Source organism: Peromyscus californicus, unplaced genomic scaffold, assembly GCF_007827085.1.
Source record: "Peromyscus californicus insignis strain IS unplaced genomic scaffold, ASM782708v3 Scaffold_19__1_contigs__length_69161282, whole genome shotgun sequence".
Classification (NCBI taxonomy): Eukaryota; Metazoa; Chordata; class Mammalia; order Rodentia; family Cricetidae; genus Peromyscus; species Peromyscus californicus.
Window position 1 is genome coordinate 17126355 of NW_026294491.1, and position 21100 is coordinate 17147454.

A 21100-nucleotide genomic window follows, 5' to 3' on the forward strand; every position below is an offset into this window, starting at 1 on the left:
GTGGCAAACTTTCACCAATGAGTCACAGTGTTCAAACATCATAAGCTACCTTTAGGTTCGTTTATAGTCTATGCAGATTCATCCATCACTGGGTCCCTACTGTGAACATTCAAAACCGGGCACAGGTATGTATCTGTATATTTTTCTAGAACCATCCAATCTCAGTCCGTGTGCAGCAGGACTGTGCTCCTAGGCCTTCTCACATCACACACTGCCTAATTGACCAGAAGCACCAGAAAGAAGAAACGGCACAAACATTGGATGAATTCAACAGAGATTCTGGGGGAACAGAAAATGCCACTATGCCTCGGGGAACCCTGAAAAGAACAGATCAAAAGCATGCTCGATCTAATCTACAAATCCCTTTTACACACAAGTCTCAGCACTTTCAATGGACATACACACTTCACCTGGAAAACATTCACGTGAATAATGTCAGCGAATTGAACAGCAAATACTTTTGACCCAGACACAAGAAAGGTATAGGTGCCCTATCTAGGATGCCCCAAGTTCCCCTCTGTGGGATATGGGGGTGGGGGGGGAATTGCTTGCAAAAGAGAGAGACATTTCTGACTATGGTATAGTTGATGCTTTTCTTCAATGGGCTAGTACCCCCTGATTTACAAATACAAAATCAAATATGCATACGTAGGTAGGTCTGCTATGGTTATGGGATCAAGAGCTGGCTGGAGTAAAGCACGTGAATGGGGAGGCTGAACGAGCGAAGGACAAGGAGAACACGTACCTGCTCTTTGGATGGTACGAGAAGTTCCTCGATCATCATGCTGTCCCGCGCGTAGGAGCTTCTGTTCAAGGTGTATGACCTATCCGAACTGAAGGAGCGGAGGCTGTTGTGTTTACAGTTACCCATTCAGCAGTGGGAGATGGCGATGGGATGGATGGGATGGAAGAAAATAAACGCATGCAACTTTAAGAACAGGCAAGATGGCTAAAAATACCAACAAATGTGCTTTTCTTTTCTTTTTTTTTAAAAAGATACCCAAAATTAAATTTTTTTAGACGTACTCAATTTCATGACTGAGATTTTTAAATTTGGCCAATTTTGCGTCAGTTCTGTGAGGTGAGATGCATGGTGACTTTGGATACTCCACTATGGCGCTGAACCAGCATGGCATTGAAAAGAACCCTCTATCTGATAATGCAAGTGTTTCTTTTTCCTTTTTTGTTTTTAAAAAAATTGTTTATTTATTTATTTATCTAATGTGCATTGGTGTTTTGCCTGCATGTATGTCTGTATGAGGGTGTTGGATCTCTTGGAACTGGAGTTACAGACAGTTGTGAACTGCCACGTGGGTGCTGGGAATTGAACTCAGGTCCTCTGGAAGAGCAGCCAGTGCTCTTAACCACTGAGCCATCTCTCCAGCCCCAGCACAAGTGTTTCCTAAGAGGAAGACTTGATGTTAAAGGTACCTCTTTCAGTCCAACTGTGCTGCCTTTCACGCTTGGATGGAACTGTGTCTGCTGTGGTGGGGTCTTCGGGGGAATCTTTGGACACCAGCTATGGGCCTGCATACTAAGAGCTCTGGTTAGGAGCTGACCCTCGGGGACATTTTCAAGAAGGAAAATAGAAGCACAGCTGCATGCAACTCTTGGTCACGTTTCTAGGAGACACTTACATGCCCTGTCTTCAAATCCTGTTTTTCCTAGGCTCTTTTTTCTTCCTTATTCTTATTAACTCTTATCCTTTCTAGACTCTCCCATAGACAACCCCTGAATGTTTCCAGGTGCCCCCACACTCTGCCTATATGGACTCTTAAACTATAAGCCAGTAGATTAAGGGACAGTGGGAGGATGGTCCTAAAAGTCCTTGGTGAAGACTGCATCTATCCACGTAAGTCATGTGATGACCAGGGTTATCATTAATCTGAGTCTTGAGTTAATGGCTTTGTTATGATCCTCTGGGGACAAGGAGGACGGTGGCTGTGAAGAACCCCTCCCGTGTCATTTTCCACTCACCCCCCCTACCTTTCTTAACTGGCAGGCTATCAGAAAAGGGTGTTCCATCACCTCATTGTGACGAGGTTTCCCATCTGACCTTTCTTGAAGCAGAGCTTCAAGATGGGAAAGAGCTGAGGGGAAGCCTAGACATGACTCCCCAGCCGTGAAAACATCTCCAACTAGCATTATATGGACTGACTCCTTTTATCTCGGAGTCCTCCTGGGTATAGGGAATCCTCATTCATACTATGGAAAGTTAGGATTTTTCTTTGTAATAAGTCCACTTAAGTGATAAAGTGGGTCTAAGCAGGACTTACGGTATTGCCACCAGTTGAATCAGTCAGATGGTGGCAATTGTCGTGTGCGTGTGCGTGCGCGTGCACGTGCACATGCGTGTGTGTGGATGGGAGGAAAGCAAAGAAGAGAACAAGGAACACGTGCCCCTTTGCACAGAGGGATTTCTCTCCCTACTGTCTACTAGCTGAAACATTACCTGCTTTTGCACACATTAGTCAAAGTGCAGGGCACAGAAGGTGGGTCAGTTGTACTTTTAGGACTGGAGGAGTCAGCTTTCTCCGAATCTCCTGCTCATCGCTCTGACTCAGAACTAACCTTCATCCCAAGGTCACTATCAAACATGCTCAGCAAATATTTACTGACTGTGACGAGAATGATCCAGGCACATCGGTGCCTCCCAGTGAGCCATAGGGCTGCAGAGTCAGGCCAGTCATGTGATCATAAGGCTTCCTTTCTCCCTGTTCCAGTTGCATTTCCTCCCTTACTCCTCTTTCTAGGCCCTTACCTCCTCTTTGACACAGCCAAAGCTTCCTTGACCGCTCTCCTTCAACACTGTCCAGTTCTGTCCAGGGATGGTAACGGGCTGGAGCAGGATCGGTGGCCCCTGGCCACAGGTAATGCCTGACCACTTGGGCTGTGGCTATCCCAGCTGAAGACCAGGTCTTTAAATTGTACCAAATTTAACACATTTGAATTGAAAGAGCCACAGGTAACAGGTGGCTACTATTTGCTAGTGTCTTTTCTGGACACTCGGCTTTACTGACATGATCTGACATGATTTGAGAGGCCCTGGGAGGCCCCAACTCCCTTTCACTTTCTAAACCACACATTTCCTCACATCAGGACCGGCATTCCATGATACGCTAAAGTTAAGCTGTAATCGGACTGTATATAGGCAGACAATGAAAAGCTTTCAGAGAGAGGCTACATATCCGTGATCCTCTCGGTTTTCAAATCTGAGATGTGTGGATCCTTCTCCAGCATCTCCTCCTTCGTGTTTGTCTGTGAGTGACAGCTGCAGAATAGAGGTCAGACCTGGTGCTAGCCGCCAAAAAGGTTAAAGCTGTGACTGCTAAGGACCGTTCCAGACCAGACCTGCTTCCATTAGACAGACGGACAGACGAACCCAGGAAATCTCCCAGGCATCACTTCGACTCCCTGGTTCATTGCAGTACACTCAGGACCAGAGAGTGTTGATTATTTACCTAAGGGAGTCTAGAAAGCCTTAAGCTGGCTTTCGGCTAAGGTTGGAGAGATTATTTGTAGCCATCATTGAAACCTAAGCGTTAGAGGCAGGGCCTGTTAGGAAAACATGCTTCCTTGTGCTAACACATTACTCGGGTGTCTAGGTCAGCTCAAACAAATAGCCACCAGCAAACAAACCAGACTGTTTCTTTAGCTGCAACAAAACCTTTTCAGTTTCGTCATGCAGCTCTACAAAATTTGTTAAGAGAGAGGAATGCCTTAAGTATCCATTTACTGTTATATAGGTAAGGTTCCTTTTCACAGATTTTTTTTCCCCTTTCCCAATTATAATTGATTTCCTAAAGCTAAGCAGGAAAACGAAAAAAAAAATTTCTTTTTTAAAAAAGCACATTGCAGGCCAGCACAGCACAGCACAAATGCCAACAAAATAAACATGGGGACATGGGTCGGGGACAGGCGGAGGAACACCACGAAAGCGCCACATCTTCTTACCTTATCTTGGGACTATTTTAAAGTATTTTTAGAAAAAAGGTAAAACCAGGAGAAACAGAATGTAAGAGAAAAAAAATCAGACAGGGGAAAAAAAGAAAAAAACAAATGTTATGGTTGAATGAGTCATACACGGAATGTCCCTTTAAATGTTACACTCAGAATAACTGACTTGATAATACTCTAATGATACGCTGCAGAAACATTAAAATATTAACTATTTTAAAATATAGCTATAAAGAATGCCTTGAGAAATATTTGTCTCTGAGCATAACATGAGTCTCCAGTATGGGAAAGATGACTTACACAGAACAGATAATGGCATCGTCAAAATCAGAGACAAGAAATCCTTAAAATTATCTTAAGACAAAAAAAAAAAATCACAAGAGGCGATACTTAGATTTCACAGCTGACTGGAAGCGAGTGGCTAGAATTTTCTACAAAGGATATATTCATAAACTGTGAGGAAGGAGAAAGCAGCTCACTGGGAGAGGATAAATGGTACCTAACTCTCTACAAGAGACAAAAATCAAGACCCTCAGATGTTTTAGTTTTAACTTCTTAGAACCTGTGACTGAAACAGTACACATTTTAAAAGTCTCTCTCTTCTTCTTGCTGACACCTGCTCCTATCAGGTTTGCAAGCCTTTTAGGGACTGTTTATAAAGAAAAAAGGTCTACTAAGTTATCTGAGGTTCTATTTTTAAAAGGCGGACTCAAAGACAAGGCAACGCAGTGTCCAAACTGTTCTCACCAGCCACACTGGGAACAAACCCCAAGGTTTACTCTGTGGGAAGTGCCATTTACTATTAGACAATGAAACTTTTTACAGCGGATTCCTACACTATAGGAAAATGTCCTCGGGGCTCTCGCTTAGAAGGTTTAATTATTAGCTTTAAAATAACTTGACAGTCAGCAAACACGCCGCTGAGCCACACCAGGGGAAAAGAATTCCCAGCCTTTTGGACAAGGTCCTGCTTCCTTCTCACAGTGAGTGACTTGGGAGTCAAGGCTTCCCCCCTTCGGCTGTAAGGACTGAATTAGCTGTCTGTGACTTTTGGTAAGTCACTGTTCTGCTCCCAATAGGCCCCTTGACCAACATACTCATGGCCTATGCATGCAGACAGTTTTAATAGCTTTTTTTTTTTTAAATCATCAAGGGTGCTGCCGATCAACCGTCAATTAATTTTTCACTAACAAAGTCTAGCAAATAATCCATCTACAATTTTCTTACATATGCGTTAACTGGCCATTTCTTCCAGGATGGAGCAAACTCCTTCTGAAAGATGACCCCCCCCCACCACCACCAAGGACTGGTTTTCCCATTTATCAGGCGTTCCTCCAGTAGCATGCTGGCCACGGGCTGCAAAGTGCCAGGAGGAGAGGGCAAACGACGACGGATGTGTTCTGCCACACGAGACTAAAGCACAGCAAACGACAAGGAAATAGCAGAGCGTGTGTGTGTGTGTGTGTGTGTGTGTGTGTGTGTGTGTGCATCGAGAACATTCCACAACAACCACACTGCATCCCAAGAGCATGTTCTGGAGTCATGAGGAAGATGGAAATGATGCTCGTGATAGATCATGGTTGTCGTATGTGAACTCCAGAAAATAAATACATAAATAAAAGGAATAATAAAGTACCTGGCAGAGCGGGCTCCGAGACTGAAACCCACATAACCCTCCGCTGGCAGGGAGTCATCGCCCAGTTCCTTAAGGTCCTGCGGCCCCAGATACTTGTCTGTGTCCCCTGTGATGGCATCTTCACCTGCAGAGGGAGAGCAAGGCACCGTCAGAAGCCCTCCCTCTTGACTAGGTAGCAATTATGGAGAAAACCGCCGCTCATTATCTGATCACCTTCCCGGGTGCCCCTGGAGGTTTTTGTGTGTGTTTGTTTGTTTTTAATGCCACCCAGAAAGAAAGAGTGGGGAAAGAGGTTAGTTCACCCGGCTAGTGTTAATGATCAATGGTAAGCATGACCCCTGACCCTTTGCCTGCAACCCTGCCCCCCCCCCACGGTGTCCCCCCGCCCGCCCCCTCGTTCAGTTAATTACAGACACGGAGCTTATCGATCAGGTGAGTTTTCCTCATACCACCCATGACGATTAGTGGCTTGTTTGAATGGACACCGTGTGCAAAATAAGGCCGTGTCTCTAAGACTGTCCTTAGAAATGAGAGAAGGAAATGGCTGGACTTAGCTATTTCTTTATTGGCTTAGTGTATCGGTGCACACATGCCACCGTGCACCTGTGGAGTTCAGAGCACAACTTGTGGGTTCCGGGGGTCAGACTCGGCCAGGCTTGGCAAGTGTTTTCACCAGGTGAGTTACCTCACCTGCCTGGGAAAGAGGTGGTGGTTGTTGTTGTTGATGAAAGCAGTTTCCTCTTGGGATTTTGGTTTGGGGTATATCTACTCTGAGTTTTTTGAGTTCCCGGTGGAAGCTGTAGCTGCTTGCCTGGGAGACCTTGGAGCCCATTCACTTTGAACGGTTTCTAAACCTATCAGATTAACAAGTCAGCCCAGCTCTTCCCACCCCTGGAAGGCTACTTGCAAAGCAACTGCTGCCTTCTACAGAGGTGAGGTTGGCGGGGCTCCTGCAGCCGGAAAGGGGGACCCTAGGAACTGCACTCTGACGAGCCACACAAAGAGTTAATGCATGCAAACTGCTCCTACAAGCTCGGTGTGCCTAGTGAGCTCACCCGGAAAACCACATTCCAAGAGCAACAGGGCAGGTTTTTCAATGGTCTTTTTGCCCTCTGGGATGTTTCCCATCCCTCCCAAAGCATAGCCCAGGCGGCAGAAAGTTCCCTCTACACGGGTAAACCCAGTCTCTTTTTAAAGTTACTTCCCTTTCGTGATAACAAGCTGGCCGGCCCAAAGAGATTCCAAATGTGTATATGCAAGGTTTTCTCAAAGGTAAGCGATTCACCGCCCCGCTTCTTCATTCAATACTTCTTACAATTTCCATTCATTTCAACCACAGGAGCTCAACTTTTTAGCAACCAATCAGGTCTTGAAACACACTGGCAATGATTTTTTTTTTCAAATGTGAAAACTAAACAGATCGTCTTTCTGCTGCTACTCAATGCCACACTGATTTTAAGTAAATATTCGCAGGGGGATATTTGCACTATTTCTCCGTCAGAAACAAAACCAGCACGCGCCAAACAGGTATTAAAGAAAGAGCTTACTGTGTGGCAAAGCCATTTCCACCACGCTGGGTTGAGGAGTACTTTCCTGAGGCTTCCAGGAATTCCTTAAGCAGAAGTTTAGCGTGAGCCGACCACACCAGCCCCAAATCCACACCAGTCTGAACAAACCCTTCCCTGGTCAGATCTGTCTTCACCGGGACCCTGGAGTTCCCCTCAGCATGTCCGTCTCCTTGCAGGCGACTGAGCAACTGTACATCTTTCCTCACTTTTTAGACTCCGAAGATATTTTTTAAAAAAAAAAATATCAGAAACATTCAAAAAATTTCGTGTGGCAACACTTAATAACGACGAACATCCTTCTGATCACTCTGCAGACATCCTTTCAAAGTGCCTTCTGATTGGATTAAGAACGCGCTGGCAAGCCTCTGGCAGGACCCAATAGTGACAGCAATGCAAGCCCAGGAGTTATTTGTATGTAAATATGAGGACTGCCCGGGTGTAGACTTTCAGTAACTTGATACCAGAGCCGGCCCAGAGTGGCTGGGACCCTCACTAGAGGCTGAGGGAGCCCAGGGCACTCCGTGTAACTGGGAGCCTCGGAGATGGTTCTCCTTAAATATGAATGAAGAAACAGCCAAGCCAGGTACAGAGAAAACAAACACTGGAAGAAAACAAAAGCCGGGGCCGGAGCAGGAGTAGCTGGGAGCTGTAGGCAAACTTTCAACTTTGTTCCCTCTCCGCTGGGAACACGGGAGCCTCTGTTATTTATGGTCCCTGTCAGGTGGAAGGAGGGCAGGAAAGAAGGGAGGGCCTGCCTGCCTGCCTGCCTGCCTGCCTGCCCTTGGGTGGAGGTTGGGAAACTGTGAGGCCGGGGAAGCAGCTGTGACACCAGAGTTCGCAGGGACACCACAGATCCAACACACAGACACGGATCAACAGGGCAGCACCCAGAGAGAGAACCAGAGAGAAAAGGGGCTGGGGGGGGGATGAGGGCGGGGCAGGCTGGGGAAGCAACTGTGATCCTGCAGAGTTCCTGCAATTCTTGAACACATTCAGAGGGTCTCAGTTTACTGGTTCTCACTCCTGGGGGGGGTGGGGGGTGTCCCAGGAGAGCACGGTGTGATTGTGTGTGTGTGTGTGTGTGTGTGTGTGTGTGTGTGTGTGAGAGAGAGAGAGAGAGAGAGAGAGAGAGAGAGAGAGAGAGAGAGAGAGAGAGAGAGAGGGAGAGGGAGAGGGAGAGGCTGGAGAAGTCTATGCAACCAGGAAGAGAAGACTGAGCCCAGGAGGCGACTACCACCTTCCTAAGAAGATGTCTCTCTCCTTTGAAATGCAGGGCCTCTCTCCTAGGGGAAGCATCCTGTTTATGTGGGCAGTGAGAAGACAGCCAGACCTCTGCAGCTTCCACTGGGGTCCGCAGCTGGAGAAGGCCATTTCAACTGCACCCCCCAACACACACCCCAGAATAGCTGGGTAGTTAGTCTAGGAAGTTAGCAATGGTCTTTGAAAGCTGAGCCAGCTGTGCCGAGCATGCCTTTATTCATTTATGTAAGGTTTATTTATTTCTTGAGAATTTTATACATGTGTGCAATGCAAAATGATCATATCCACCGCCCCCCTATTCCGACACCTCCCTGTCCCCCTCACAGCTTTGTGTCTTCCCTTATTTTTTTTTTTCTTTAAATCCACAGAGTCCCATCAGTGCTGCCCATAACTACAAGGGTATGCAACCACCCAGTGGAGCAAGAGCAGCCTACCTGTGGCCACACCCCCAGAGACTCTCCCTCCACCCGCTGTTATCTCTGGCCAATAGTTCCTCAGTTAGGGGTGGGGCCTCATGAGCCCGCCCCCATCCGTGCAGCCACGCTATTAGCCTGTAACCTAAAGACAGGAATCTCTCAGCCGGGCTGCAATCAACGCGGTACCTACGGAAGTGGGGGGGGGGGGGGGGAGTCATTTACAGTGTCTGTACGCTGAAAAACGGGAGGAGGGAAGAGGCTTTGGGATGAGAGTTGTCTGAATGCCAGGCTGTTTTTTCTTTCTTTTGTTTTGCTTTTGCTTTTGCTTTTTTGTTTTTGTTTTTGTTTTTTTGTTTTTGTTTTTTTCGGAGACAGGGTTTCTCAGTGTTGTTTGGGTGCCTGTCCTGAAGCTTGCTCTGTAGACCAGGCTGGCCTCGAACTTACAGAGATCCACCTGGTTCTGCCTCCCGAGTGCTGGGATTAAAGGTGTAAGCTACCACCACCTAGTATAAAACTATTATTTTCTATCAGTTTGTACAGTAGGTGTTCTGGGTACAGATTCAAACTCTAGCATTTATGAATAGAAAGCCTTTACAATGTCATTCAACTGCTCTGAGTCACAGTTTGAACCTTTACAAAAGGTGACTCTACCTAGAACTTTGTTACAACTTCCTGGAAAGCTAACTAAAAGTTTGGGTGAAGTGTGTGCTAAACCTACTGGGATTTGGGTCTTTAATAGGCTCTTCCCCAGAGCCCAGATATCTGCCCATGATTTTAGAGAGTCACACTGGTCCAGGCAAAATCAACAGGCTCAGCACAGGCATGACATGTGCACCACATGGAATAAATGATTAGACAATAACAACAAAATGAATCCTCCCACCTTTCCATGCCAAACACTCTATAATTACCATCTAGCACAGTGCACCGTTATACTGAGGTTAGGATGAGATGGAATGTGTTAAATGATGTGACTGATTCTAATCCTCTTTAAGATCAAAGAAAATTGGCTAGCAGCAGCTGCTTACCAACAGGTCCAAGTATTTATAAGCCAGCAGAGGTAATGGATGATACTCTTAGTTTGATACTTACATATTATCATCAATATTTATATGCTATAAAAACTAAATATTTCTGACATGAAAACACTGTTGTAAATATGTATAAAACACCAAGGGCCCTAAATTTTCAATTCCAAGAAGTGAAAAGTGAATGGGTCCACAATGATTGAGAGCTTGATAGTGGTGGACAGATAGATAGGATGGATAGTGGGGTAGTCGTGTTATAGTCTTGACTATGTTTTGGCAGGGAGGCTATTCATCTTTCCAGTTGCCCTCCCTACCCAACATTCAGTAAATTCTGCTGTCCTCTGTCCAAGCCCATGTGTAGGGCCCTTACTTGAATCTGATTGGCTAGAGTTTTGAATAGCAAAGTCCAGGGAAAGTGATTTTCCAGGGTCTCCAGGTTTTAGGAGAAGAAACCCTATAGGTTCTCAGAGAGCCTCTTGGAAATGCTTGTCTGTCCCTGGCTAGTCTGGTGTAAGAAATGCGGTTAACTCTAAACCAACATAGGATAAAGAAGCTTGAGGTTCATGTATAGCGAGACAGGGCTTGTAGGGAGGGAGGGAGGGAGGGACAGAGAAGAGAGGGGCAGAGAAAGGAAGAGAGGAAAAGAGAGAGGCAGAGAAGGAGTATGAGAAGGAGAGAGACAAAGACAAGGAAAGGGAGAGAGAGAAGAAGGCAGAGAGGCGGAGCTTGCAGTCTTGCTGGTGTTCTAGATATCCTAGCTGAAGAACCAGGCTTGGAATGACACAGCCTTGCACACCTGGTCATGTGGCTCCAGCTTGAGGCTGCTCTCTGATGCCATCTCATAAAAGTTGGCAAACCCACAGAACGACTGAGATCAGGCGTTAAGACACTGAGTGTAGAGATAGGTGATTTATTCTGTAATAGGTGACCAAAATGGAAACAAGAAACAAGGTCCAGAGGTCACACGCTGCTTGCCCAACGTGTCCCTGGCCAGCTCCTTAGTTCTGTGTCTCAGCAGTGCTCACAGGATGAGAACAGACAAAGATCTCAAATAAGTGATGTGTCCATTCCATTGGGTGAGCCCCCATCATGGACTACAGGCTCTACGCCTTTCTTAGCTTTGATATTTAGGCGCCATTGTTCTTACTACTGATCCCTTTGTGTTGGTAATCTACCAGAACCCAGGGGATGTTTTCAATACAACCCAAACCTTCAAAGCAACTGTAATTCCTCAAGTCACCGCACCAGGGAATAAAAAACGTCACTGGCTGGCGGCATTTCACTGGATTCCCAGCTATCCCCCCATCTCACTGTGCCTGAATGGAGAGTAGATCCCTCATGCTACAGAGGACCACACATAGAGGTGTAACACTCTGTCTACCTGGAAAACAAGTCAGACTAGCTTCAGAGACAGGGAGAGAAAGAAAACAGATGTGTGAGATGATATTCAGGGCTGTGCAGGCACAACCAGGCGCATCCTTATCTCCTGGGGTTTCCGGTCGGTGGTCCGCGCTTAGCCTGTCTTCACCATGCCTTCAGTGCCCGTCTCTACACCACAGACAGAAACAGTTCTTGGCCTAATGTGGGAATGAATTTTCTTGCCCTAGGCTTGGCCTCTGCTTCCCCTTCCCCTCCCTTTTCTTCTCCTCTTTCTCCCCGTCCCCTCCCCTCCTCTCTTTTTTCTTTCCTCTCCTCCCCCCCTCCCCGCCACCCCACCCTGTCTTCTCTTCTCCTCTTTTTTCTTTCCTCTCCTCTCTTCGGTTTTCCTTTCTCCTCCCTCTTCTTCCCTGTCCTCTTCTCCTTTCTTCCCAGGCTTCCCTCTGTATGTAACTTCCTTGTAATCTTGTCCACCTTAAGCTCACCACCACAAAACCCATTTGTTGCTTTTCTAGGGACTCGGAGTTCTTTTTCTATCTGCTTAGAGACCCAAATCCTGGAGATACTGGCTCACGGTAGCTAAACCAAACTATAGGTAGATATTTTTGCTCAGACAGACTTACTTCTTGTCCTGCGAAGTGTAGAATGCCCCACCCCTCACATACACACACAAGAGGATGTGTTTTGTAACATTAAAAGGTGAAATAGCACAAAACCCCTCCAAGTAAATATAATAGGCCCAAGCCTCCAAATGACACGAGATTGAAAGCAGCCAGATGAGAGTTCAAGAGGGGTGTAATTTGCGCAGCCCACTGATTAGCCAGGAGTGGACTGCTCTACACACAGGCACTTCCCAGCCAACCTTGGCCGGCTTCAGTTGACTGGAAGGCTTTAAAATGTGTTTTTCCATCACAGCCAAGAGAGACAATAAAAACTGCTGAACAGTGAACCTTTTCACCACTATCTGTCTTCCCCACAGGCCGGGAGCGTACGATTGGATCACTAGAATCAATACTTCTATTTACTGAGCATTGACTGTGTTCTGGGCTCAGGGTTTGGTGCTTTGTATATTATCTCATTTAATTCTCTCTGCCTACTCTCTCTACTTCAGGGTCAAGGGCAGCAGTTTGCAGCAATGGATTAAGTAATCCAAGGCCACTGAGGACTTGAGAAAGATGGGGGTATCAAAGACTGGAGACTGGGTTGGGGAGCCTTTGTTCTGACTGCTCCGGTGTACTGCGGAAACTCAAAGTCCACTGAGAAAGGACTGCTGACGGTGGTGATGAGCCCAGATCGCTGAGGGCAGTGGGTATCTGCTGGGTTCCCTCGGAAGGTGCTCAATAAATGTCTGGAATGATTGGCAGATCACTTATAACCTCGGAAGAAGGCACTACCAGAGTGAAGAGGGAGGAGACTTACTTTTCACCAAAAAATGCCTGTACTTTGGGAATTTTGAACCATGTGCATTTACCACCTATTCAAAGAAATGAATAAAGTCAACAAGACGAAACAGAACCCAGGGAATGCAGGTCAATCCTGTAGGTTCCGTGGTCCATCCATCACAAACATGTACATGACATACACAAGTCTGCCAGATGGGCATCAGGGTGGACCATCATGTGGACCAGTGGACACCCAGCAAACATGGAGAGGAAGCTCCCTCCCTCACTTGCTTCTGTAAGAAATGGGACACACAGGGGAAGAACAACACAGGAAGAAGGAGACACACATCCACATGCCACTTTGAAAGCAGCGGCTTTCCACATGCAGCGTGCATCACGGGGATTTGAAGGTTCGCGCTGGCAGCACACCTCAAGTGACTCTGATGTGGCGGGCCCAGAACTCAGTGTCTGAACCATCAAGGAATTTTACCAGTAAATATAGCCATTTGCCAGGCCTGCGGACTATACAAAATTAAGTCTCTTTCCTAGGTGGGAATTCTAGAATCACAGTCATACTAACTTGAGAAACAACAATCACTCAAACGCAGCGTTTCTTACTGTTTAGACACCAAGTTTCCGCATATATATACAGCCTGCAGTGTTGCTGGTCTGTGAACCACACTGACTATCCAGGTGACAGAGCCAACTACTGTCTCCAATAAAAAAGGACCAAGACACAGATCATGGTACAAATATCACACTCTAGTGTTTAGTGTTGTCCACCTGACAAAACCGAACACACTTCACATCATGTGTGCTTCATTTAATCCCCTACTCCTTTTTAATAAAAGACTTGTCTTTATTTACATGTGTATGTCACATGCATTGAGGATGTCTTCGGAATCTAAAAGAGGGCGCTGGATCCCCCAAAACTGGCAAATCAGGTGGGTATGAGCCACATGATGTGAGTGGTGGGAACTGAATTCAGGTCCTGTGGTGGCGTGAAAGAAAATGGCCCCCAAAGAGAGTGGCACTATAAGGAGGTGTGGCTTTGTTGGAGTAGATGTGGTCTTGTTAGAGGAAGTGTGTCACTGTGGGGGTGGGCTCTGAGGTCTCTTTGCTCAAGCTTTGCTCAATTTGATACTCGGGCCACTTCCTGTTGCCTGCAAGTCAGGACATAAGAACTCTCAGCTCCTTCTCCAGCACCATGTCTGTCTGCACGCTGCCATGCTTCCCACCATGATGATAATGGACTAAACCTCTGAACTGAAGGTGAGCCACCACAATGAAATGTTTTCCTTTATAAGAGTTGCCCTGGTCATGGTGTCTCTTCACAGCAAAGAAATATTAATTAACATAGGTCCTTAGAAAAGCAAAAGACATTCTTAACCATGGAGTCATCTCTCCAGCCTCATCCCCTTCACCTTTTGTTTGTTTGTTTTTCGAGACAGGGTTTCTCTGTGTAGCTTTGCGCCTTTCCTGGAACTCACTTTGGAGACCAGGCTGGCCTCGAACTCACAGAGATCTGCCTGCCTCTGCCTCCCGAGTGCTGGGATTAAAGGCGTGCGCCACCACCGCCCGGCTCATCCCCTCCCCTTTTATAGGTGACATAAAAAAATATTAGCTTACTTCCTAAAACTCTCATGTCAAGACAGAGGCAGAGTCTAGGCTGGTACATACAGTTATCCAATCCTTAACACAATACTACGATGACGGAAAGTAAACAAGAGAACTGCGGATTAACCCCAGATGCGCCAAGGAAGGGCCACCTTTCACTGAGAGAATTTCCAGGGTGTGTGCATGAAGATGGTAATGGGGAGGGCGATGAGACAGGGGAGTCGGGTACTCCTTGCTAGAGAACCCAGCGCAGAAGGGTAAGGTAAGTATGGGAATGTCCCGAGGAACCCTGGGCTGCAAGCCTCATGGAAGCCACAGGCAACTGGACAGGAAAACACTGCTTGAGACATAGATTAGGGTCCCTGGAATTAGGTTTTAGAGTAAGTATTGCCAGCAAGCATCATCTGTCCTGCTCTTTTGGACCAATTCTAACCTCAAGGCAGAAGCAGGATGAATGCTGCTGAGGCTATTTGACAGGAAGAGGACCGGAAGTACCATATGTTGGGAAGTTCCTCAGTGCTAGCATGTTCTATCACTTCATGAGATGTTAGGAAGCTCTTAGACGGAAGGTCTGTTGGCCGGTGAGAAGGCTCAGTGGGTAATGGTACCTGCCAAAGCCTGACGACCTGGGTTCCATCTCACAGACCCTCATGCTGGGAAGAGAGAACTGACTTCGGCAAGATGTCCTCTGATATCCACGCTTGTGCATGCATGCACACATGTGTGCCACACAGACACACCATTTTTAAAAAATGGGACAAGAAGTAAGATCTGCTATATGCTTTCTTAGCTGAAGATTTAAATAAGGGGCATAAAATATAATTATTTTTAACATTTTTTTTGTTTTATCAAATCAAGCCTCGTCTAAGAGATTTACGATCTCATCTAACTTTTAGAGAAGGCATTTCAGCCTAGGGCTCAGGATGCAGTTCAGTTGGTGGTGTGCTTTCTTAGTATACATGAAGCCCTGAGGTCCATCCTCCACCTCCCTGCACCACATAAACTGGGTGTCATGGCACAAGGCTGTAATTGCAGAACTCAGTGGGCTAAGGCAGGAGGATCAGAAGTTCCAAGTCATCCTTAACTACATAGTGAGTTCAAAACTGGCCTGGGGGGAGGGGCTGGAGAGATGGGCCCAGCAGTGAAGAGCACTGGCTGCTTTTCCAGAGGGCCTGGGTTTGATTCCTAGCATCCACGTGGTAGCTGACAACCATTTGTATACCCAGGCGCAGAGGATCCATCGCCTCCTCCTAGAACACCAGGCACGCATATGTACAGACATACATGCAGGAAAAAAACACCCATATATGTAAAATAAAAATAAATCTATCTCTAAAAAAAAAATTGGGCTGGGTTACATAAGACTCTGTCTCAATATTTAAATAATTGAGTAATTAATTTATTGCCTAGACAATAGATGCTCATATGATGCTTCCCTTTATCCTCCATTACTTTCATTCTTAATAATCAAGAAAGTAAGAGTAGGAAAGAAGCCTAGTGTGGTGGCACACACCTTTAATCCCAGCACTCAAAGGCAGAGGTAGGCAGATCTCTGCAAGTTCAACATCAGCCTGGTCTATAAAGTTCCAGACCAACCAAACAGATATAGTAAGATCTTGTTGCAAAACAAAACAAGCAAGCAAATAAACCCAAATACATACAGACACAGACACAGACACAGACACAGACACACACACACACACACACACACACACACACACACACACACACACAGAGAGAGAGAGAGAGAGAGAGAGAGAGAGAGAGAGAGAGAGAGAGAGAGAGAGAGAGAGAACAGGAAAGGACCCAGATGCATCCAATTCTGTTGTAGCTATGTGACAGCAAATGAGAAGTTACTTAGACTCCAGCTCCATCTTTCCCTTTTTGTTCTTCAGTTGGAAGCTAGAACCCATGTTCACTCATGCAAGGTTACTGCATTCAAAGAGGAGGGAAAGAACAGGAGGTGAAGGGGGGCTGTGTGGAATCTGTACTTCCTGCTTTAGGTGGTGTCTGTGTGTTCCAAGCCCTTCTGGAAGTCGATGCCACCAAGCACACTATTTGAGGACCCTATGACAAAGGTCAGAGGCACAGCTAGAAGCTGAAGGTGGGGAGCCTAAGTGTCTCTGCCTGCCTCTGTTTTCCCAATTGTCCCCTCTAATACAGATAAGCAAATGGTAGGGACTTTCTTTGAATCCACGGCTTCCATCCTCTCTTAGCAGCCAGAATCGGCCATTGAAAGCATAAACCAAGCAATGGAATACAGTACTGTCTCACTGTCTGTCCCAGAACAGGGGACAATTATTGGCTGAATGAGTGGTGGCCTTAATAGGTGATTTCAGAAGCTTGAAGAACTGTGTCATCATGAGGGATTCCCAGACCCTTGGAGTTACACTTTTCCCTAGAACTTGGCTTAAGATTCTGGCGTTGCAGGTGGCCAGAGAGGAAGAATGGGGTTTGACTGGCCAAGTTCACACCCCTCTGAAACAATAAATTGCCATTGCTGTTACCTCATGGAACAAATGATTCTGTTCAGGTGATCTTTTTTTTTTTTTTTAAGAGTTCAAAGTCAACTCAATTCTTTGCTTGTAAGAATTCTGTTCCTTGTAGCTGGGGTGTGTTTCTTTAAAAAAAAAAAACAACCAACCATGCAGCAGTCCACTGTTCCCTAATCCAGGCCGTAGAGTGTCTAAAGTCAGCACACATGACTCAGCGCTGGAAGCTTTCCAGGTGGAGCAGTGAGAATGTCCCTGTGATCTTGCTTGGGTTAATAAACAAACCCATCCCAGAAGGGAAAAAAGGACTCAGTGTCTCTCCTACAGAGACGTCGAGAGAGAAAGTGGAGCAGACACTGTCGTTTTCTCATGGTTTCAATGCTTAAGCTTCATGCAGAAACTCCCTTTGGTTACTTCAGTCAGGACTAGATGTCACACACTGACTAAATTAAATTCCTAAGTTGACGACAGAATGCAGATAGAAGGGAGTGTGAAGTCACTTCCCCACTCCCATGACGTCAAATCTCTGCCACTCGTAAAGATGACTGGACAATGAGTTAGATGCCAGCTACAAATTGACTCTTCAACATCAGGACTGGAATACTGCCTGTTACTTGCTAAATTACACGTAGCAGCATCATGCCAACTTGTGCAGTGTGTGTGTGTGTGTGTGTGTGTGTGTGTGTGTGTGTGTGTGTGTGTGTCCTCAAGAGTACAAGTGCCTGTATGTGTGAAGATGTACAGGCAACCCAGAAGACAGGTGCCGGTATCATTCCTCACATGCCGACCACTATTTTTTTTTTTTTCTTTTCCTGTTAGGATGAAGGGTCTCTCACTGACCCAAAACTTACTGATTCAGCTCGATTGGCTGGCCAACAAGCCCTAAGGAGTGATCTTGTCTTGCCTACACAATGTGATTTCAAGTACAACACCATCATATCCGGGTGGGTTTTTTTTTTTTTTCCTTTTCTTTTTTAATATGGCTTCTGGTTATCAAATGCAGGTCCACTTTAAGTGAGCGATCTCTCCAACCTTGTGTCTGTGTGTATTCTTTCTTAGCCATTCATTCCACATCAAACCCACTCCAGCCCTCCTTCACCTCAGCTCTTCATTATCTGGGTGCCTAAAGACTGTGTATAGAGCATTGGAACTCTTCGCCCAGTAAGGGAGTTCCAGGCATAATGCCCACAAAGTACCCACTGTGTGGTCCAAACTTGTGATCTCTTCTTGTACCTAAACGGTCACCACTAAACCAGGTGAAAACCACTCATCTGTTGGTTTGTGTCTAGCATATTCCTCGAAGGTGTATACATACAAGGCCACACCATGTGGGGCGTCTTCTCATTCTTACCTATGCCCAGCCCAGGGGAAGTCAGAGTGCTCTCTCTATTAGCAACATCACTCTCTGGTTTCTCTCACTGGTCCTTGCTTTCAGATGCTCACTACTCTATCCTCCCCTGGCCCATTCATTCATGCTGTTCCTCATGTTCACTGTCCAACATCTCTGTAATAAGGATGCGAACAGTGGAAGAGGCTAAGAGTGGCCAGCCTGGGCCCTGCTACGGTATGAGTCACTGGGACAGGATGCTCTGACAGACCGGCAGTGAAGGAAAAATAAAAATGAAGAAGGAAAAAGAGTCTCTAAAGTTACAGTTGATTTGGGTCAATAATTAACTGTCTGGAGTGCACAAGCACACGTAGCTTCGGGCTATCTATCTATCAGATGGTGTGCAGGGGTGGCTCCAGCCCCTCATTCTACCTCGCTTCACAGGGAGAAACATGCTGTGTGGCTTTCCTCTCCTACATTACAGCTCTGGGCTCAGTTCTACATCTCTCTCAACATCGTGGGTGGGTGTGCTTGCTGCTGAGCTAGCTCCCCATTACTTGTGCTCATTTGATTTGTGCTTTCAGAGAAAGTTTCTCCAAGGGCTTCTACCAGAACTTGCTCTTTCTAGATTCTTCCCTCCATCCCTTACCACACCCTAGCAGTCTTCTTCCTCTTCTAAGTCAGTATGCATAGAACGTTCAAGAATCGAGTTTGTCTCTGTGCGCTGTCCTGAGGACCTCATCTGGACCAGTATCTGGCATCACCACCATGCTACCATTTCTGGATGCTGGACTCTCAGCACAGTGGAAAATAATTTGGGGACTTGGAATATCTGTCTCCTATCCCTCTCCTTGCACATCCCCCATAACCTCTGCTTGTCCAAATTCTATCCATTCTTCGACATGTTTCTCAAGGTCCTTTGGAGGCTGTTAGTAATCTCTAGAATTTCCTCACCAACCCTGTGATCTCCTCCTCTATGACGCCTCACTGAGCATGAAGTCTCGACCAAGAGACCTCAATTCAAATGCCAGCTTTCTGGACCGTGTGGAGCTGCGGAATACCATACAACTTCTGAGCGAGATGCTGAAGAGAAATTAGAAGTCATAACACTTTCCGTATGGGCTCTAATTGTGACTAAATATAACTTGGGAGAATAATAGTAATAAGAATCATACCCTGAAGTTACTTTGAGAGAATGAAACATGATAAAGTCAGTAACAGACACTCAGAGAGATTTTATTACTTGCAAATTCTAGCCTCCACCCTTCACTTGTGATTACATCGAAAACCTAAATGATCTATGCACTCCTCAGGGGGTTCTAGATATATGACCACAGCAGAGCCACATTGGAGGTGGAGTGCAAAGACTTTGGTATCAGCCAGACTTGTTGTGTGCTTTTAATCAAAGTGTCTCTCGATTGGAGCCTGGGCAGGGGCTGCGACCCAGCCATGTGAAACTAAGGCAGCCGATGCCTTTCATCACAAACACGGGCAGCTGTGATGAGGCCCTCAGACAGTGACAGTGGCCAGCACAGGTCTACTCCTGTAGAGCAGACTGTCCAGTTTGAAAGAAATAAACAAAACGAATCACATGTTAGAAAATGACAGGCTGTGGGTGAAATCTAGCCTCTTGCCTATTTCTATAAATACTTTCAGTCACACAGCCACGCCTGGGTGTGCGGGCTAAGTTTCTGGCTGTGTGTATGGAGAGGTAAATAGGATGGAGCCCAGACAGCTGAACTCTGAAAATATTTATCACTGACCACTTACAGAACAACTCTACTGTGCCCCAGAAACAAATGACTGATAACAGGAGATTAGAACCACAAAGGGCCCAAAAGACACAACATGTAGGAGGGCAAGTAGAGAGATGCCTCTGGAGACCACGGTTAGGGACTGGGGTGAGTGTAAGCGCAAGGGACTGCTGGGAAGTTTGTGTTATCTGTTTGCGTCTGCATTCTCTTTTGGGACACGTTTGCATTATGAGGAAGGCACAGCGATGTACGGGTGGGTTCATAAGACACAAAAGTGCGTATCAGCACACTGCTATAAAATAAACCACCCAGGTGAAGAAACCATCATTAACCTCTCCCTGCTTCACCCACCCCCACCCGATCCCAGCCCATCCTCCCTCGTCATGGAGACCATCTGCTTCAAAACAACCTCTAACTTGGCTGTTTTCTTTTTCTGTGGTTGTTTTGACTTTTGAGATAGAGCTTTGCTAGGTAGCCCAGGCTGGCCAAGAACTAAGGGTCCTCCTGCCCCTGTCTTCTGAGTGCCGGAATTATAGTTGTATAAGTGTGTATTGCCATATTCAGCATTTTCTTGCCTTCTTTTAATTATTATTATCTTACTATGTAATTTTTTTTTTACAATACTAGCATGTTGTCACCTGTTTGTTTTTTTGTTTTGTTTGTGAATTCCATGACCTTTGTATAGCCTACAACTCCACAACTGTAACCATAGATCTATACTCTACTGTGGTATATACCCATGGATGGATACACCTTCACAGAAAGTTTCTCTGCAATGGCTTCAAGCTGGAAAGAATCCACCTTGCCATCAACAGGAGAGCAGAGAATTTCGCTGTGGTGATGATAAGTACTTTGTGGAGTATTACACAAGCATGAAAATGAGCAAACTACAACTATCCAATAACAGGAATGGAGGCAAAGCTCAATGTAAGCCCAGGAGCGTGGGGTGGGGGCAGGGCAATGGAATAAATGATGTAAAGTTGTAAGGACTTTTCTAGAAGCTGGGCAGCCAGCTGTCTCAGGGGTAAGAACACAGATGGACAGCTACACAAGAGACCCTGCTGGATCGCACCAGAGAGATGCTGGTGGGATGCTGTCACTAGAGAGGAGAAGACGGACTTGAGCGGCACCATGGATGTGGAAGTAGAGCTGATGGGAGTTGCTGGGGGATTGGATATGTTGAGAAAAGGGAGACAACACGCAACTCACAAGCTTTGGTGTGGGTGAGGGGCGATTTGGTAGGTGGAGAAGGGTAGAAGAGATGCTGTTCTGGGGGTGGGTACACT

The 21100-nt window shown here is 46.2% G+C and overlaps 1 protein-coding gene across 23 annotated transcripts in view; it reads right to left on the minus strand.

Annotated features, from left to right (window-relative positions):
• The window catches only part of Ank3 (ankyrin 3), a 483262-nt gene that overhangs the window by 89136 nt on the left and 373026 nt on the right, over window positions 1-21100 (minus strand). For 20 of the 23 annotated variants that reach the window (XM_052744761.1, XM_052744755.1, XM_052744760.1 and 17 more), the window contains 2 exons: window positions 5594-5717; window positions 746-848 (listed from right to left, as the gene is read on the minus strand). In XM_052744761.1, the coding sequence (XP_052600721.1) occupies window positions 746-848; window positions 5594-5717 (227 nt within the window). The remainder of the gene's footprint in view (window positions 1-745; window positions 849-5593; window positions 5718-21100) is intronic. The other 3 variants (XM_052744757.1, XM_052744764.1, XM_052744778.1) reach the window with 1 other exon arrangement.